At 36.6% G+C, this 19,353-nt stretch overlaps 1 protein-coding gene across 1 annotated transcript in view; it reads right to left on the bottom strand.

Moving 5' to 3' along the window:
- Positions 1-4,339: 4,339 nt before the first annotated feature.
- The window catches only part of LOC120779642, a 39,183-nt gene continuing 24,169 nt past the window's right edge, over positions 4,340-19,353 (bottom strand). Inside the window, exons 6-9 of the mRNA XM_040111996.1 lie at positions 18,791-19,037; positions 9,297-9,407; positions 9,047-9,225; positions 4,340-5,133 (exon numbers count right to left, since the gene is read on the bottom strand). Of these exons, the coding sequence (XP_039967930.1) occupies positions 4,992-5,133; positions 9,047-9,225; positions 9,297-9,407; positions 18,791-19,037 (679 nt within the window). The 3' untranslated portion in view covers positions 4,340-4,991. The remainder of the gene's footprint in view (positions 5,134-9,046; positions 9,226-9,296; positions 9,408-18,790; positions 19,038-19,353) is intronic.

Genomic DNA, 19,353 nt, shown 5'->3' on the forward strand with positions numbered 1-19,353 from the left:
ATATAAATGTTATATTTAGGTACCAAATGTTTAAGTTATTTTTTTAAATCTGTTTTATATATATAAAAAAGTTGAGTGCAATTGCATGTAATTTTCATGTTGCAAACAATTTTTATATTTTAACAGTTGTAACTTGATGTGACATATGGAACTAGCATATAGCATACAATTTAGAAAAAAATCGTTAGCTTTGGACTTTCCTGCAGGGTCATGCAAGCGCACACTTGGCAATGTCGCTTGCATATCCGAGCGCATAGCTAGGCTTTCCGATTGACAGCTCGGTATACGCGATGGGTTTATTGCCACATGATTTTTACATTTGGCTGTAGCTGCGGAAGGCGGCTATAAAATCGTTTAGTTTGCTCAGTTAGTCGTCGTTTGATACTAAAAGCATTCTTGCAAAAAACTGCAACTGTTGCCATGTGTGTACTTACTTACATACTTTTGTATATAGGGAAATCAAATTGTTTGTGTGTGCGGGAACTGTATACAAAACGTGCCTGGAAAATTAAAATGTCGCTTAAAATTTTTTCAGCCGACATTTTTGGCTTGTACTGTTGGCCAGCTGTGGCGGAAGAAATAATAGGGGTGACGAGCAAAAGCAGTTTGCAATTCTATCTTCCTCCTTCTTTTTGCTGACTGCCTGGTTGTTAATGGGCTATTGGTCGTCAGCATGTAGTGATTGCCAACAACAATAAAATCATTTATTTATTTAAAAAGAATACCGAGGAATGCTAATGCCTGAAGGTACACGCTTACAAATATATGTATCGGTATATCTTCTTGTTTATAGAAAAGAAAATGTTATGGCTTCGTTTCTTTTCTTCAGTTGTATTGAGTTGCTATGTACTTTGTTTTGCTTTCACTTTTATGAAAAAAAAACTTACTTTCTACTAGTAGCTTTTTATTGCTACCCAATTGAGGAAACAATTCTGTTGATTGCTGCTTGAAGGGGCTTTTGCCAGCCAAATTTCAGGGCACTTCAACGATTTCGTAGCCATTTTTGGCATTACGCTGCCGGTTATAAGATACCATATTGGCATTGTTGGCTCATTTTCATTTTCTTTTTAGTTTTCTTCTTTTGTTTTTACTTTTTCGATTTGTTGACAAAGGATGTCAATAATATCTATTTCCGGTCGGCATGTGCCGGAATGTTTTGCCAATTTAGTGCGCGTTGCCAAGAAAATTTCGATAAGCGATTTGTCAATGGTGAAATCTGAAAATATTTTTAGCAGAGAACTTCTTCGGTTAAGTTTGTTATTTTAGTTTACAATTACTTTGCCATCTTTATTTACACATCCGTTGTTGTTGTGAGGCTTCTTTCACTCAGGAAATCCATTGTTAATTGAAAATGTGGGTTTGGTTATTTTATATCTATTATTTTACGAAAAAGGTTTATATAATAAACAAATAAATTTGATAAACCATTTTGTAGATAATTAATTTTATTTGTATGGATGGCATATTTCATGTGTAAATTACATAATTACTATGTACCAAAGGTACAGGGTCTTTAGAGCTTTTGCCAACTGAAATTAGAAAAAAGGAATAGAAACTAGATTATGGACATAGAATGTTTATCTTCTTCTTCTTCTTAATTGGCGTAGACACCGCTTACGCGATTATAGCCGAGTTAACAACAGCGCCCCAGTCGTTTCTTCTTTTCGCTATGTGGCGCCAATTGGATATTCCAAGCGTAGCCAGGTTCTTCTCCACATGGTCCTTCCAACGGAATGGAGGTCTTCCTCTTCCTCTGCAACCCCCCGGCGGGTACAGCGTCGAATACTTTTAGAGCTGGAGTGTTTTCGTCCATCCGGACAACATGACCTAGCCAGCGTAGCCGCTGTCTTTTAATTCGCTGAACTATGTCAATGTCGTCGTATATCTCGTACAGCTCATCGTTCCATCGAATGCGATATTCGCCATGGCCAACGCGCAAAGGACCTACGCCAGCAGCTGTACGCTCTTATAACAGATTGTACCTGCTCGATTAAGTTCTGCAGCGCGAATTATTTTCTCCAGCAGCAGGTTGAAGAAGTCGCACGATAGGGAGTCGCCTTGTCTGAAACCTCGTTTGGTATCAAACGGCTCGGAGAGGTCCTTCCCGATCATGACGGATCTTTTGGTGTTGCTCAACGTCAGTTTACACAGCCGTATTAGTTTTGCGGGGATAAAGGGGGGTCACTCATCCGAGGCTTGTTGCGTCTTTTCATTGGGGTGTTTTTTTACGTGGCGGGTCCCAAACCCAGCGCACAACCCTATGTAGGGGATGTTTCGCCTTCTCACTTTAGCTCGCCTTCAAACGGATGTGCTTAGGTTACCTAGAGGATACTTGATCAAAGACCGGAAGTCGTGAGCTGGTTGAGCCATATGTAAAAGAATCGTTTCTGGCCACTCCCAAGTGAATGGCGATCACAGAACTTTCCTCACTTGCGTGAACTTCTACACATGACCCCATCCTCCAGAATGCCTATCAGGGGACTCTTTAATAAGGCTCAGCATTGGATTCACTGACGAATGGACAATGTATAAACTAAACTTAGGAAGGCTAAAAGAACTTTATTAAAAAAGTTTTCATAAAAATGTAGAATATATCAGTCAAAATCGCAAATCAAATCAAACCACCCTCATATCTTCATTCTAAAGGAAATCCAAAACTCAAAAATTTTTCATCGATAATGAGATGTTTTCACGTATAGCTTGCTGATAAGGTGGAGTACTTAGAGCTTGTCCAAATAACCCAAATAGCGATAACAGAGTGATAATAACATCCCTTTTTCTAATTTATTGCTCGAAAGGCAACATACACGTTTTTTATACTGCGGTGGCTGTTTTAAAAATAGCTTTAGAGCGAGAGCTGAGAGTCAGTAAGTATTATGGGCGCAATCTCAATGACTGAGCTTGATACGAAATGTTTAACATTAATAATATCATGGGGATATATTGAAGTCTGACGATATTGCTAGAAAGAGCATTATCGCTTCTTTATTTTCGGACTGAAAGTAGTTGGGAGTTCTCTTTTCCTTGCTGTTTGCTTTTGGAAATTTTAATCCCAACTGAGAGCCAAGCGAATTGCCTTTTATTCGTCCTTTCTACAATCTGCAAATTCATATACAAAATTGTAATGAATGAACCAATGTCTTAAAATTTATGGCAAAGTCTGCGTGGCCATCAGGAACCATTTAAACTTTTACTTCTTCATATGATATACATACAACGTCATATAACGGTTGAGGTGAAAATTACTAAACGTGTAATAGTAATTAGTAAATAAATGCTTTAGTTGAAATCTTACGTCATTCTCTACTTAACGCATTTCAAACAAAATTTTGAAAACTATGCGTTTTGCATTTTAAATTGTTTTTTTTTTGTAAGAAACTGTTTTTCATAAGAAAAAAATCGTTAATATCTTTTAAAGGGTTAGGTTTACGAAAAAACCGTAAGAGACTATTGTGTGTTCTTAAAGTCAGAAGTTGCAACTCGGAAATGTCCGGCTATGAGGATTATCCGCAATGAAGAATTTTACTGTATTTTTCAAGTTGTTGGAAGCGAGATTTGAACTTTTGTATCTGATAATAAAAAAATATAAAGCTGTAATGCGGAAGACCTTCCCGTGACTATTAAGAGCTCAGGTGTGAAGAGACTTTTTTAGAGGTGTCTAAGAATCTATTTTCCAGAGTACCCAGCGAATATTCGTTCTTTTACCCACATTAATGTATATACTGAAAAATAAGTTTTTAAACTTTATTGGATATATCGATTAGTGAGGGTGACTGATCAATAAAATAATCAATTTACTAGAAAGGAGCTAAGCTAATTTTTTTATTAACGCGAATGTAATCAAAATTTATGTAATTTTTTCTGCTGATATAGAGCGAAGCCCCCAATAATTTAAAAATCTAACCAAACTGGTATTATAGAAGTAGCTCTCCATAAATTGATTAAAAATCATTATACAGAATTAAATTTTTTTATTTTTATTTTTATATATTTGTCTGACGCTTTCATTTTTATTTGAATAATTACATACTTGTATTTATATTTGTAATTTAAGACTTTCCATCAATATTATAGCTAAATAAAAACATCTTTTTATAAATTAAGAAATAGAAAATAAATAATTTATCGACTGAAGTTTAATTATATACATACATATAGTATACACTTTATGTTTTTAAGATGATATCTAAACTTAACATGCTTAATTGAAATTAATTTAAATAACAGTAATAATATATGTATAGTTATTTACCTTGCAATCACTTGCAAGATGAACAAAATTTTCATAATTCACAATTGACTAAATTTTCTATATATGTAGTACGATAACTGACTTGCCGTAGGCATCTAAACCACTTCAGACCATTTGCTTTAAAAGTTTTAAATATAATATATATATAAGTTATTTTACATATACATATAACCAGCTATATTCAATGTAAATTCTAATTATACAAGTGACGTAATTGAAAAATCAGCAGCAGATTTCATCGAGTCTAATCAGGATACTTAGTTGTTGGTTCATAATTACAGCGGTATTAAAATTAGTTTCACTAGAGAAATTAGAAGCCGTATATTTTTTGACAAATAAATATCAAAGAACAATCAAAGCTTGTAACGGTTAGTCCTTAAAATATACTAGTTAGTAATTAAGCTACATACAAAATAATTAAACGATCAAATAAATAAATCGACTTATGTACTAATCCTATTTACAAAAGCAACGGCGAAAGTAGAAAAATTGAAAATATATCGACTACTGAACGCCGCGGGATAAATTGCTGTACAATTAGTTTTTGTTAGTTACTTATTCGGTGTGCCTACGAAGTTAGCTTCAGGCCGCTTTAGTCAATTTACTGTTTTGGCATTTTTGCGCCTAAAACGCTGCAAATGCCCACTATGCATAAGCAGGTGCTTTGAAGCTTTCACTTCAGTACCACCACGTATCGATTTTGTGTCATTCACATTTCCGCTTCGTTGCCAAGCGCAACTCATTCCGTATTAATGTTGCACTGCGGATAAAGGCGTAGGCAATCTCTTTGATCCTGTCCATCACGGGCGGCTTGTATGAAACGGTAGAAGCGCACAACGGCCCCGTTCGGGTTCGACACGGGTTGCAATTCACTCGTATCGCTGCGTGAATTCAATTGTCAGCATTTGGTATAGTTGTTGTTGACGAGTGCGTGTAAAGACATAGAAATGATAGAATACTGATTAATGATGGGGTGGTATTTTCGATTTTAAATTTCAATTGGTAATTTTATAGGCCTTGTAGGCAATAGTCTTTATAATAATTTTATTATATAACCGTTTTAGAAATAAATCCAGATTCAAGTTACGAAATTTGATTAAAATTTTGCTAACTAATAATCTAAGTATATATTTGGATAAGTTTGATCTATATCTATAAGTTAATATCATAATCATTCAATGACAAATAATAAAGAAGTCATGAAAAGTGATGAAATAAAGAATGGAAATAGAAAACAAAACTTCACAGAAAAGTTAGCCTTTATTCATATTCTCTCTATAATATCAACTAAGAGTGCAGGAGAACGCTTTCTAAGAACTAACATTGACAGTTTTTTCTGGTTTGTTTCTATTCTTAGATCAAACTAACAGCTTTCCAAAACCGAGAAGTGAAAATCAATCAATCATGCACTATATTTATTGCCTATCTACATATACGAAATCTCGAATCTAATACAAATTTCGTATATTCTGATAGCGGGAATGGATGGAAAACATCTTAAACAGTTAAATATGTTTGCTTACACAAATATTTCGGAGCACAGCTTCAACTTAGATTGTACTTCTGTCTAGCATGAGTAGGTAAATTCTTAATTTTCTTTCCAACGCAGTGGCTACGTACGCGAGCTGAATAATTGAGTCGCATACATACTTACGGTTTGAAAGTTAGTATACTTGGTGCTTTTAGGCTTTTGAGCTCTAATAAAGCGACATATGTATGTTCTTAAGCTCATACGTGCTTCACAAAGAGCATGTGTGGATTTTTTAAGTAGCAGGGAAACTCTCTCCACAAATTTATATGAAGTTTGGCAGTACAAAGAGATTGTACATAATGTATGAATGCTGCTGGAACAATGTCTCAACACTTAATTAGATCAGTTTATTGTTTTTGCATTAAAATTCAGAGATTTATTAGAACGCATTGGGATTTCTTTTCCGTGATTCACTCAGATGAATTCCACAACTCCACTGTCCTCCTAAAATTGTTTTACTTCGGCATTTCTTTCGAGCACATTAAAAATGCTTGCCGTTATAAGTAACCGTTTGTGAAGCACCATGCTATCGGAAATTAATATCCCATTTGCTTTGGCAATTTGCAAAGCTGCTTTAACATTCACTTTGTGTATTGCGAAAATAAAATTACAAATGGAATCATGATGTGTTTTTAATCAAAATCAGAACGAAGCACCAAACCGAAATCAAAGTAGATATTGCAGTTTTGTAAAATTCCATTTGTTTACTTTCTTTTGTTACTGTGAAAATTGATAATAAGGATGAATTTCTCTCACGTACACCGTTCCTGCAACCAACACCAACAGGAAGGTCCCCAACAAGAACGTTCGAGTGATTTATTTGATATTAATGGAGAACTTACATAACTGTATAAAATTCGTGTTTAGTACGGATTGCAATTGTTTCCCATTAATGGAAAATGGAACACTTTATTCGGTTGGCGCAATGTGGAATAACAAAATTTATATTGGATAGTTGGGTTTTCTTCATATTGCCAATCTGCTCGATTTTATATTAAAAACTCGTTTGTAAAGAATACGTTTATGTTAAAAATTTTCTAAGGACATAAGGTCATATGATACGCTATTATAGATTTGAAAAGACCTTTTTCATGATACAATTAAGGATGAATATTTCATCAGACTCCGAAAGTAAAGTTGTTTTCGATTCATAGAGCTGATGATTCTTCTTTCCGTGTCAAAAAACGTTTTAGTAATCCCTTAATTATGTTCTCTACCAATTATTGTAATTGATTTCAGGTCTTAAGTTTTTAAAATAAAAAAAAAAGAAATTTGATATTTGAGTCATTCATAGTCTCCTACTTATCTAAAGGAGATCCAAAAACTTGGTAGCGTTGAAGATAGCGGTTATACCACTTTAATGGCGCCTGGCACACGTTCAATATTTAATCAAATATTTGGGTTCATATTGATGATTGATGTTCCGCGAGTGAATGCTACATGTTCATTATAAAATGTCAAAAAAGTGAAGAAAAGATTTTAAGATTTTGCGGAAAAAAATTCAAAGGAAGCATTGGATCAAAAAAAAGTAGCAACCCTTGAATAGAATGCACCGGATCTATGATTAAATTAAAATGTTTATATATGTAAATATAAATAAATAATACATTTTATACATTGATTCCGTCGTATCGCGAATATACGTAGACTATATCGCGATAAATACTGAACGTTTAAAACGCATTCCATAGTCCGCTTTCCTCGTTTCAGAATATTTAAATATTTTGAGACATTGATCAATCCATTAAAATTGCATGATGCTACACGTTCAATAAATATGACTATTCAGATTCGCGGTCAATATATATTGAACGTGTGGCAGGCCCCATTAAGGGAATGGATGGATTCAACTGGCCAACTTTGTGGTTAATTTTTATTGAAGTGTGTATCCAGCTCGATTACGCGATCTACTAATTTTTTGATTCGATTGTTTATGGTAAAATCCATATTTGTTTCAAAACACCTCTCGGTATGATTACCTCTCATCGTTGATAAATATTTGCCCATCTAGCATTTTCTTGAGATCAGGGAACATGAAAATGTGGTTGGTAGGACCGGAGAATACGAAGGATATTGCTACTGAAATCTAGCGCCTTGATTTTGAACTCTGGGGAATTCACTGTGCACAAAACTGTCTCATACCCCAATATTTATGAACGCTCAAAGTAATGATCAACTTCATTTTGTGGTTTTTTGATGCTTTTCGTCCGCCCTTGAAACATCCTCCATAGGGAATTTCGCTAAAAGTGGTTCAACAACACGGATTATAAATTTTCTTGAAGCCACCAATGTTTGAGTCAGTCAAAATGCCATCTCATAGACTAAGTGTCCGATATCTGTGCAGTTTCTACTTACTTTATCTTAAGTCGGGTCTAACTATTATGGAAATAAAATGCTCTTTCCTCTTTCCCCTTGAAAACATCACACTTTTCTTTGTTCAAATGGCCAGTTTGACAGCAAAAAAAATTGGAATACCTTACTAACGTCCCAAATATGTCATATGTAAAGGGTACTTTTACATTTCCATCACTATTGTTACGTTGATTTGAAATTATTGGAGCAAATATGTTAGATATGTCTCCAGGCGTTGACGAGCAAATTTATTTACTTATTATTCTCGTTAAAATTTGTACATGAATGAGCGGGTTTATACGTACTTACATACATATGTACATGTGCATTCGCATAAATACACGTTTGCAATTTGCGCGTTTTGACAAATGATGATAAAAGGTGACAAATTTGCTCTAATTTTTCTGACAGCTTTAAGCTTCGCTGGATTTTATTATTCGCATGTGCAACTCTTTTATTGCAGCTGATATATAGTTAGTTATGTATATGACATATGCCTACTACATATATTACCTAAATGTGTGATTATGTGAATATGATTGGATAAATATACTAGAAGTGAAAAATATAAGGGTTTAAAATTAAATGAAAAACGAAATTTTTGTAAATTTTTCCACATTAACTTTAACTTTTACGTTTATGTTTAGATAACACTAGGGTTTGCAGAGTAAGTATATAGCCTTCTACATCTCGTCAACTCTTTCCGCCTCCTCGATGTTGTTTTTCGGTACAGGTACCGATTTGAAATATAAACTGACTTTCTGTAGACTTTGTTTACCACAGTTTAAAAAAAATATCAGAACCAAATGTGTTTCAAGTTTTCAATAATAATCTTTCAGCAACATACATACGTATACAGTGCGGTGTTTGGGTTAAAATTGCATTTCTATGACATCATTTTGTTTACTTACCGACTCAGCTCCGCAGATACGAAATTACTATGCGGACTGTATCGCGTTGGATCCTTATACATGCTGCAGATAAGACGCTCTTTGCAGAGATCATCTGTAACTCCGAGTTGTTCAACGATTTTATCAATTTTCAAAAGAATTGGACTGTAAAACGGATCATAGTTCTTTGGCATGATTGGCTGAAATAAATGTAATACAGTTTTATTAAAAATTGGCTTTAGTATTTTTACTTGTTGTCAAAAGAAAATACCTGTCCATCCTGTACAAATGGCTGTTTGTCAAGTATTTGTTGTTGTTGCGATATTATGCGGTGTTCCGCCTGGATTCGTAAGGCTTCTTTTAGTTGTGCGGCCAATTCGGGCTAAAAGGAATAAAAGACAAGGAGGTCACAGATACAAGTTTTTATTCTTTCGCATTTTCGTTTTTATTTGCTAGATACATGAGGCAACTAAACAGAATGTGTCTCAGAGGTCAGTCAAGCGGAAGTCCTTCTTGGTAAAAGCCGCATACGGGAATTGCGCCAAAGTTTAGCGAAATACCCAAGCGTGTCTGGATTCCAATAAACTTGGTGTAAGCGATCACAGTAGGCGATCTCCCACGAAGAGTGGAGGAGGCTCCGACTAGCCCTTCCATACGCGCCAGGGGAGAAATCCTTACTCTCTCCAGACGCGGTGTATAAGTGGGTAGAAAGCTTCCTTAGAGCGCTCCTGTTCAATTATATCACCAAGCGGCAGAGGGAAAACGTTCTGGTAGACATTGGTACTCTCGAAAATCAGAGCTTTTTGTAGATAACTCTCCAAGAAGGGCCGTAGGAGTGGGCAACTAAAAACTGGTCACCTTTGGGATAGTACTTCTCAGTGTGCCTCAAACGGACTACGCATACGTTTAGTGTCTTTTGGATTGTCACCTAACATCATGAGCGATCAACTCATTCAAACCATTCAACTACCCTGGGCCGGATGGCATTATACCATCACTAGCTGGTATCTATATATGCGAACTGAGCGAAGTGTTAATGAGATATTAGAATGGGACTTGGAGGCAGGTTAGGGGCGCATCCACCATCAATAGGAGGAACGCGTCTTCAGCTTGCTGACAGAGTTAAGTATCTATGGCTCATCTTACCGCAACATTGAGGAGAGAGCATAGAAGACATTGGTTGCCCTTTACTGTTGCGGGGGAACCATAAGCAGATTAATATTAAAATAATATTAGAAGGTATTAAACCATAGTTAAGTCAATAATGCTCAATGGAATTTTTTATTGGTGGAAGGCGCTGGAAAAGATCACATGCGGAAAGTATTTGTGGTGCATTACTAACCAGACCAATTATGGCGTTAAATTTCTTGCTGCATACAGCATTGGTGGATGTAGCCACGAAGTAGATGGACGCGAAAGCTGCTTTCAGACTCAGATATTCTGACAGCGAGACTGAGTACTTTGGAATCCTCGCATACTTCGATTTCAATTCAAAATACTTGGATTACCAGGTGCCGAACCTAGCCCTGGCTGTCACTTGTTAACTCATATACCTTCCTTTCCTGACCACTGAAGTGCCTTCCAAGTGGAGGTGGATGCCATAAAAGTGGCAGTAGATTTACGACTCCGAAGCGTAGTCTCCGTCAGAGTGGTGATTATCCATTCCGACAGTAAGGCAGCGATATTAGCCTTGAGTTCGCTGAATGTGGGCTCAAAACTAGTGAAAGATTGTCTAGACACCTAAGGGTGAACATCTAACCGGATGCCAGCTGCATCAGCTTGTTGGAAGAAGATGATACAGAATCATCTCAACACTTTCTCCTCGATGCCCCACCTTTGTCAAATCAGGGCAAAAACACCTTTCAATATTTTCGTGAAATAGCGGAAGCAGAAATAAAACACCTAAGCAGATTTGTGATATGTTCATGGTTTTTTTTTGCCTATAGCTAATGTTATGGCCAAGAACTTAGCTTTATATAGAGATAAGAGTTTGTCATTATGTATCAAAAATGGTTTCGGGTCATTGTCCGTTGCGTTTGGCTTGAATAAATTTGGAGAGGAACAATTTTCGATATGCGTCAATTGAGGTTGTATGTCAACGGCGCTGAATATTATCTTTCAAGGCGTCAATCGTCTCGAGCTTGTCTGCGGAGACAATCGACTTCACATAGTCTCACAAAAATTATCCGAGCGGTGTTACATCGCACGCCCTTGGAGCTCACTTGAGAGAATGTGCTCACCAAAAGTTTCCTTGATCGATTGTTTCATGGCTGTATGGCATGTTGTGCCGTCTTGTTGGAGCCAAAGGTCGTCCACACCCTAATATACTCTATAGCGTTCTCCATTGACTGTGAAAACATTGTGGCCGCCTTCATTTTTGAAGAAATATAGACCAATGATATCCTTTGTGCATAGAGCTCACCAAAGTTATTCTTGAATGAAACGGTATCTCGACAATTATTTGTAGATTATCTCTCCAAATGTGAAAATTTTGTGTATTAAGTACACATTCAACCAAGAGAGACCTTTATAGGTTTTCTGGAGTATGTGTGTTTAGTATTACATGAAAAATGGCAAACCAAACTGAGTATAAATGAAGTAACAGCTGTCAAAAAAGCCAACTCCGAAAAGAGTATTGCCTCACTTAAAACCAAACATATAAAAAATACTCAAATCAATAAGTAAATTTATACTACTTCATGTACATTAACTATTGAAATTACAAAACCATTACATCAACAAATCTTTCCTAAATTCAAATGATATGCAACAAGCAAAAAGTCGGAGAGAGAGAGAATCATAATGAATCCTCCATATGGAATAAACAAAACCAAGATGAGATATTAATCACTAAACATTTTTATTTACTTATGTACATATGTACATACATATGTATAAGTGCGGTGTAATGAAGACAGTGATTTCTAAAGCGATGATGATGAAGGCGCCGGAGAACACGCGGATGCGTTGCCGATGCGAACACAAATGACGACGCGCTTTTGCACAGCTGAGTGGTAGACGCGTGCCATGTGGTGCAGCATGGCTGCTTGCAACGGTTATTTGCTGTTGTCGACACAGCTACTGGCATTGGCACTGAGCATTGTGCACTTCGCGCTCAGCGTCGCGTCTAAACCGGCTGCCGGCATGTTTGCCTTCACACTGTGACATACTTTCGCTACGTACTTGAGGCTCGACCATGGCAATAGTAATTTCTGCTGTTGCGCTCGCCGCAGCGCTAATGCCGAGTGACAAGAAAAGCGCATGCAATAATAAGTCAGGCGAGATAAAACCCATTCAAATGCACATAGACTAACACAAGTGCAGTTGAAAATTGCTGTCATTCTCAAACACGCCGAGTGCACTTGAATGGGCTGTGATAAACACAATTACAAGCAACCAAAGCAAAAACTCAACCAACAGCAATGACAAAAAGTAGAAAGAAGAGTGTCTGCTGCAAACTGACGGTTGGCAGCAGATAATTACACATCGCACTATGATTGTTGCAAGCAATTGTTGTTAGTCATTTCTTTATGGCTGTTGACCCGCATGCGCAGGCCACTGAACGCAGACGGGGCGACGGAAAACACTTAAAACGCCGCTCAAGGGCTCATTTGCGAAGTTAAATACGCCAATATGACGAACGTGTATGTATTTACATGTGTACATATCTATATATGTATTTATAAAATTACTATGACACGTGCTATTTATATCACTTATCGTTTAAGCATGCTTTCATATGACCATCTTGCTGCTACAAGTACTGTGTGTACGATACATACATATGTACGACTTTATTTGGTAGCTATGTCTGCCTTTTTTGCTTACCCAAAAGTCAATAATTGTGTTTAGCATAAGCACGTTCATATACAGACATACATATATAGCTTATTTATGGCAGCAACTAATGAATGCGTTTCTGCCATTTTTTAATTGTTTATTATAGCCACCGCTCAAGTGATTAATATGAAAAATGGCGTACACCTTCTAAATAGAGCGAGCAAGTTACTGCCAACCACGTCCAAGTCGCAGCAGGCAATGACTATTAACGCTGGTGAAAAGCCCATTAAACTAGGCTTCTTTCCTTAAATGGCTTCCGGTCATTAGTGGTGCAGAATTTACTCAAATTGTTGTTGTTTCATTTCTTATTTTTTGCTAATTTCTTCTTTATTTGCGAATCGAATTCCAGATTAATGTCTGTTTGCCTTCTCTTATTCCACTAGCAGTTTGCCGAAAACTCAAGAAAAAAGCGCTTGGATACCAACGAGGCTGGGGTTTTCTTTATTAAGAAACTGAATAAAAAGCAATCGCGGAGAGCTGAGGAACCCTGTGGTGAATTTTATAAAACTCTATTGAAAGGATACCTTTTAAAAGTCAAGGCTTGAGTCTGAAATATTATATATTCTTATTACCTTTTCGTTCTTTCGATTTCTGCCCTTACAGGTTTGGCAATAAAGTTTGTTTCAAGGAAATTTGGTTGCTTCTGAACAAAACTACTGAAACACTAATACGTAGTTTTATTTTAGGTTTCTAATCAAAACATATTTGTAATTTATATATATTTTCGCAAGCTCCTGTATTTTTGTGTGAAGATAGATGTGGTATCCAGCTTTGTCAACCATATTTGAATGCATAGAGTGACAGCTTTTTTACCCATATGAATCCGATCTCTAAGGTCAATATCACTGCAACAGCGAAGAACGTCTTGAACCAATGTCTAATATATAGATCTACAACCTCAAAATCACTATAACTTTCATTGTGTCCATAAACACCTTATTTTTAGGGAAAAAGCGAAAAAATATTATTTTAACTTTTTAATAGATTAACATTGTTGAAAGTCAAAAATAATTAAGTAAAAGAGTAAGCTAATTTCTGATCTAAGGTTGAATAAAAACGAATTTTGACAAAAAAACGTGTTTTACTGTGGTAGGCCGGGGACTTTTCAAGTTACCTGTTATATCCATACTTGTACATACGAATGTACTTACTTGTCGTTTAAATACTAATATTTGTCTTCATGTCGTTCATTCAAATATTTACATATTTAGACCCAGATTTATAATGCAATCTGATATATATGTATGTATATGTATGCAAACTAAATATTTTCCTCCATCAATGGTGCCGCGAACTTTATTTATGTAAGTGAAAATGCAAATAGTCCAGTTAGCTGATTGCATAGTAAACAAAATATGAAAATGGTATAAAATGACAGCCAACAACATGCAACCAAGTGAGTATATGATAGCATGCCAATTTTAGTACAAAAATACAATAAATATGCATCAAGACATACATAAGTATGTATATCACATATGAATACATACTCCATTTACATAGTAGAATACTTAAAAGGGCGCGTAGTAAAAGCGCCGCACTTATAAATGGAGGAAAATACAGGAAAATGGAAAAGGTGGACGGAAATATAGCAAATAGACGGGCAGACAGACCAATGAAATGTAAATAACAAATCTACATGCATGACATGGAAAATGCATTTAAATAAACGAAAGTGTCAATGGCCCAGAGCGAGGAGATGGCATGGTGAGAGTAAGGGCGACGCAGCACAATTTTGCGAACGAGTTGACGGTGGGAATGCCACTATGGCATGAAATTGCTGGAACTGTGTCAAGTGCGATATTTCAAGTGACCACTCATGTGACAGTTTGTATGTATGTATGTGCTTTCACACTTTCATAAATGTTGCACTGCAGAACCTGCCTGGTTGAAAAAATAGGCAATTAACCGTCTGTGGCTCACGGCTTGTGTAAACAGCGGCTAAAAATCAAGTTGTTTATCTTTAATGAATTTAAAATAATGTAGATTTGACGGAGGAGCTTTTTGCGAAATTTTCTAACTTTACCTTATTGTATGGAGTAAATAAAGTGCAATATATCTATGGTATTTCATTACGTCCAGTTTTAGTTACGAATTATGTATGTAATTAGTTTAGATTCATTTGCATCTTCTGAGTCTGCATAGCATATTATGGATTCTTCTCTCATTTTTATACTCTCGCAACAATGTTGCTAACGAGAGTATTATAGTTTTGTTCACATAACGGTTGTTTGTAAGTCCTAAAACTAAAAGAGTCAGATATAGGGTTATATATACCAAAGTGATCAGGGCGACGAGTAGAGTCGAAATCCGGATGTCTGTCTGTCCGTCCGTCTGTCCGTCCGTCCGTCCGTGCAAGCTGTAACTTGAGTAAAAATTGAGATATCATGATGAAACTTGGTACACGTATTTCTTGGCTCCATAAGAAGGTTAAGTTCGAAGATGGGCAAAATCGGCCTCCTGCCACGCCCACAAAATGGCGGAAACCGAAAACCTATAAAGAGTCATAACAAAGCCATAAATAAAGATATTAAAGTGAAATTTGGCACAAGGGATCGCTTTAGGGAGGGGCATATTTAGACGTAGTTTTTTTGGAAAAGTGGGCGTGGCCCCCGCCCTACTAAGTTTTTTTGTACATATCTGGAAACTACTATAGCTATGTCAACTTCAAAGTCTACAGAGTCGTTTCCTTCCAGGCATTCCATGTACAGTTCAAAAATGGAAGAAATCGGATAATAACCACGCCCACCTCCCATACAAAGGTTATGTTCAAAATCACTAAAAGTGCGATAACCGACTAACAAAAACGTCCGAAACACTAAATTTTACGGAAGAAGTGGCAGAAGGAAGCTGCACCCAGGCTTTTTAAATTGAAAATGGGCGTGGCGCCGCCCACTTATGGACCAAGAACCATATCTCAGGAGCTACTAGACCGATTTCAATGAAATTCGGCATATAATATTTTCTTAACACCCTGATGACATGTACGAAATATGGGTGAAATCGGTTCGCAACCACGCCTTCTTCCAATATAAAGCTATTTTGAATTCCATCTGATGCCTTCTCTGTATAATACGAGTATAAACATTAGGAACCAATGATGATAGCGGAATAAAACTTTACAAAAATACGGTATTTGAAAAATATGTAAATGACGTATCATGAAATCTCGATTATCACTTTACCATGCGAGAGTATAAAATGTTCGGTGACACCCGAACTTAGCCCTTCCTTACTTGTTTAAACTTAATTATGACCAATGACAATAAAGGTGCTCTCTAGTGGAGAAAGAATCCGCTGCCGTTCTCTATCGCCATTTTTTGTAATCTTCCTTGCTTTATACTACATACATACATATGTATGTACATACAAACATAGGTGACTCACCAAAACTAAGTGCTTTGAAGGTTATTTGGTGTATAATAGTTTTGTTCACTTAAAGGTTGTATGTATCACTCAAAATTATTCGAAATATAGAAAAGGTTATATACATATACATACATATACATATAAATGAAATGTTGAAATCCGTGTAAACACCGGAAACCATTTTTTAGTATGTGGCATGATAATAGTTAATAAAATCGGGTCGATACTACCCCACCTCCCGTCAAAGTTGCACGTATTATAATTTTCGTTTATCTTATGCCTAATTTATCGGTCAGTGGGTCTCAGTTTCGGCGATCACCAATTCTTACGACGAACATTCTTTTAAGATCTTAGAATATGAAAGACTTCTTCAACCTGCTTCTGGAGAAAATAGTTCGAGCTGCAGAACTAAATAGAGAAGGTACCATCTTCTATAAGAGTGTACAGCTGCTGGCGTATGCCAGACGTTAGTTCTGCTTTCTCCAGGCTGGACAAGGAAGCACAGAAAATGGGTCTGACATTGACATAGTTCAGCGAATTAAAAGACAGCGGCTACGCTGGCTAGGTCATGTTGTCCGGATGGACGAAAACACTCCAGCTCTGAAAGTATTCGACGCAGTACCCGCAGGGGGAAGCAGAGGAAGGGGAAGAACTCCACTCCGTTGAAAGGACCAAGTGGAGAAGGACCTGGCTTCGCTTGGAATATCCAATTGGCACCACGTAGCGAAAAGAAGAAACGACTGGCGCGCTGTTGTTAACTCGGCTATAATCGCGTAAGCGGTGTCTACGCCAATTAAGAAGAAGAAGAATATGAAAAAGTCACTGGTGGACAGATCTTCAGAATACTTTGGATGTTCATGGATTTTTGTCATCGTTTTCACTGACTTGTGACACGGTGCATTTCGCCCTTAAAACGGTTCAATAACGCTATGTAATAGTCGCTGTTTATGGTATAGACGCCATATTCTCGCCAGCCGACTGTTGCGTTTCCCACGCTTTGGAGCGGTTTTATCGTGAGCAGTTCACTCCGATGACTGTTGATTGGACTTCGGAGTGAAATGATGGACATATATCGACGCAAAAATTCGGGTATATTACATTTGAATTTCTCGCGCGGCATCCACGTTGCGCAGAGCTCAAATATTCGTGAATAATATGATGTACACATTCAGTTGATATCTTTAGAGTGCCTACTATCTCGAACAACTTCACTTTATGGTCATCCGAAATTATTTTTTGATGTTTTCGTCGGTAATAACCTCCTCCTCCTCTTCACCGTTTTGTTGTCCATTTCACCAAATCTAAACTTGGAATACCAATACTTGATGGTTGATTTTCCTGAGCAGTGTCCGGAAAGTCGTAACAAAGCCAAGTTTTTGCTGGAACTGTATTTTTCTCCATCAAAAAGCAATATTTTTTAAACACGTATAATTAAATAAAAAACTGTAAGTCGACCCGCCCTAATATATATGTTTAAAAATCTCTGCGTACAATATTTATCCACTAATCTAAAATCCTCGAAGTGAATTGTGCGCAACACCAATGAAGTGTCGCAGTTATGTAAATACGAAAATCCTGTTGTTCCTAAAGTCTCGGAACTTCGATTTATGTGTGGCAAATACGACGAATACCACAAGTCTTCATTTGCTTTGAGGGAGCGGCAGAAAATTTAATACTATCATTCATAAATCTAAATATTTAGATACATAAGTACATATGTATATACATATGTACATATGTTGAAACTCATTAAAAGGTGAGGGCTTGTCTGCCTACCAGCTTACGTTGATTGCGTTAGGGCTTAATATGGTGTTCGCTCGCTTTCAAGTAAACGTAACATCATAGAGAAATTTACGTACTTATTTTTCGTTTAACTGAGACCGTAATACTTGTAATATGGATGGCATTTTTGTGTAGCCAGAGATGGATCTTATCTGATACATATTAAGCAGTAATAATTTGGTAGATAGAAAGGCTACACAATAGATCATTTCCGAAATGCTAAAACATTCCTTTACCTTCCACAATATTTACACATATTCATAGTATTTTAATTTATATAAAATAAAATAGCAGGAAAGGATTACTTTAAAGTTAATTGCATGGCGTCCGAATTAGAACAATAATTATTTTTAAAGTTTTAACTATGATCTAACATACCTTTATAGTTCCAAGGCGCATCTCTAAACTTTACGAGTCAACAATAAGTTAAAGATAATGTATGAGATTGTTAAGAAGACTACAATCCCAGTCTATGAAATCTGCGTAACCGGAGAGAACCAGTTATGTCCCAGTATGTATATCCTGAAGAGGGTATATAAAATTTACCACCGAGTTTGGAACACCCAGAGCTTGTATAGAAAACTTAAACATTTGAGGAGATATCTTCACGAAATTTGGCACAGATTATTGCCTATTACAACTTTGGCTTGTGAATAGTTACCATACAAACTAAATGATCAAAGGCTTGGAAGGAATCTTTTGTATTTTTGAAGGGTGTCGCCCGAAGTTAACGTTTTCCCTTGTTTTACTTTATTCAACACTTGGTTTACTTACCGACAATTGTTGCTGCTGTTGTTTTAGTAATTGCTGTAGCTGTTGCTGTTTAAGTTGGTCCTGTTTTTGTTGTTGTTGTGCGAGACTATTGCGTGCCGGATCGTATTGAGCCGCAATGTGTGCGGCTGCGGTTAATGCCTCTGCCGATGGCTGCTGCGGATGCGATGGCGGCGCTGGTGGGGGCGCATAAACTGGATTTGGCGCGGATTGTGCTTGTGCCGGAGATTTTAATTTTGTGGCAAATAAGCTGTCGTGAATAAAAAAGTAATAAATAAAAACGTTGTAATGAATTGCAAATTTAATTCACTTTCAGAGAAGCCCGCAGAGGAAAATATCCGTGCATGAATGAGGAGGAGGAACAAGTTTAAATATACTTTGAGGGGAGAGCTATCTTGTATATGATGCTCTTGAGATAGTAAATGTTCTTCGGTATTATTTGGTCTGGGGGTGTATTAGGAGGGATGCTGTAAAGGAGGGCAGGCATTTTAGTAAATTTCGGTTTAGAAACAAATTCAATTGTACGTATTTGCTTTGTTTCGTCAGATTAGTGTATTAGTTTGAGT

This window comes from Bactrocera tryoni, chromosome 1 (assembly GCF_016617805.1).
Source record: "Bactrocera tryoni isolate S06 chromosome 1, CSIRO_BtryS06_freeze2, whole genome shotgun sequence".
In the NCBI taxonomy this organism is placed as follows: domain Eukaryota; kingdom Metazoa; phylum Arthropoda; class Insecta; order Diptera; family Tephritidae; genus Bactrocera; species Bactrocera tryoni.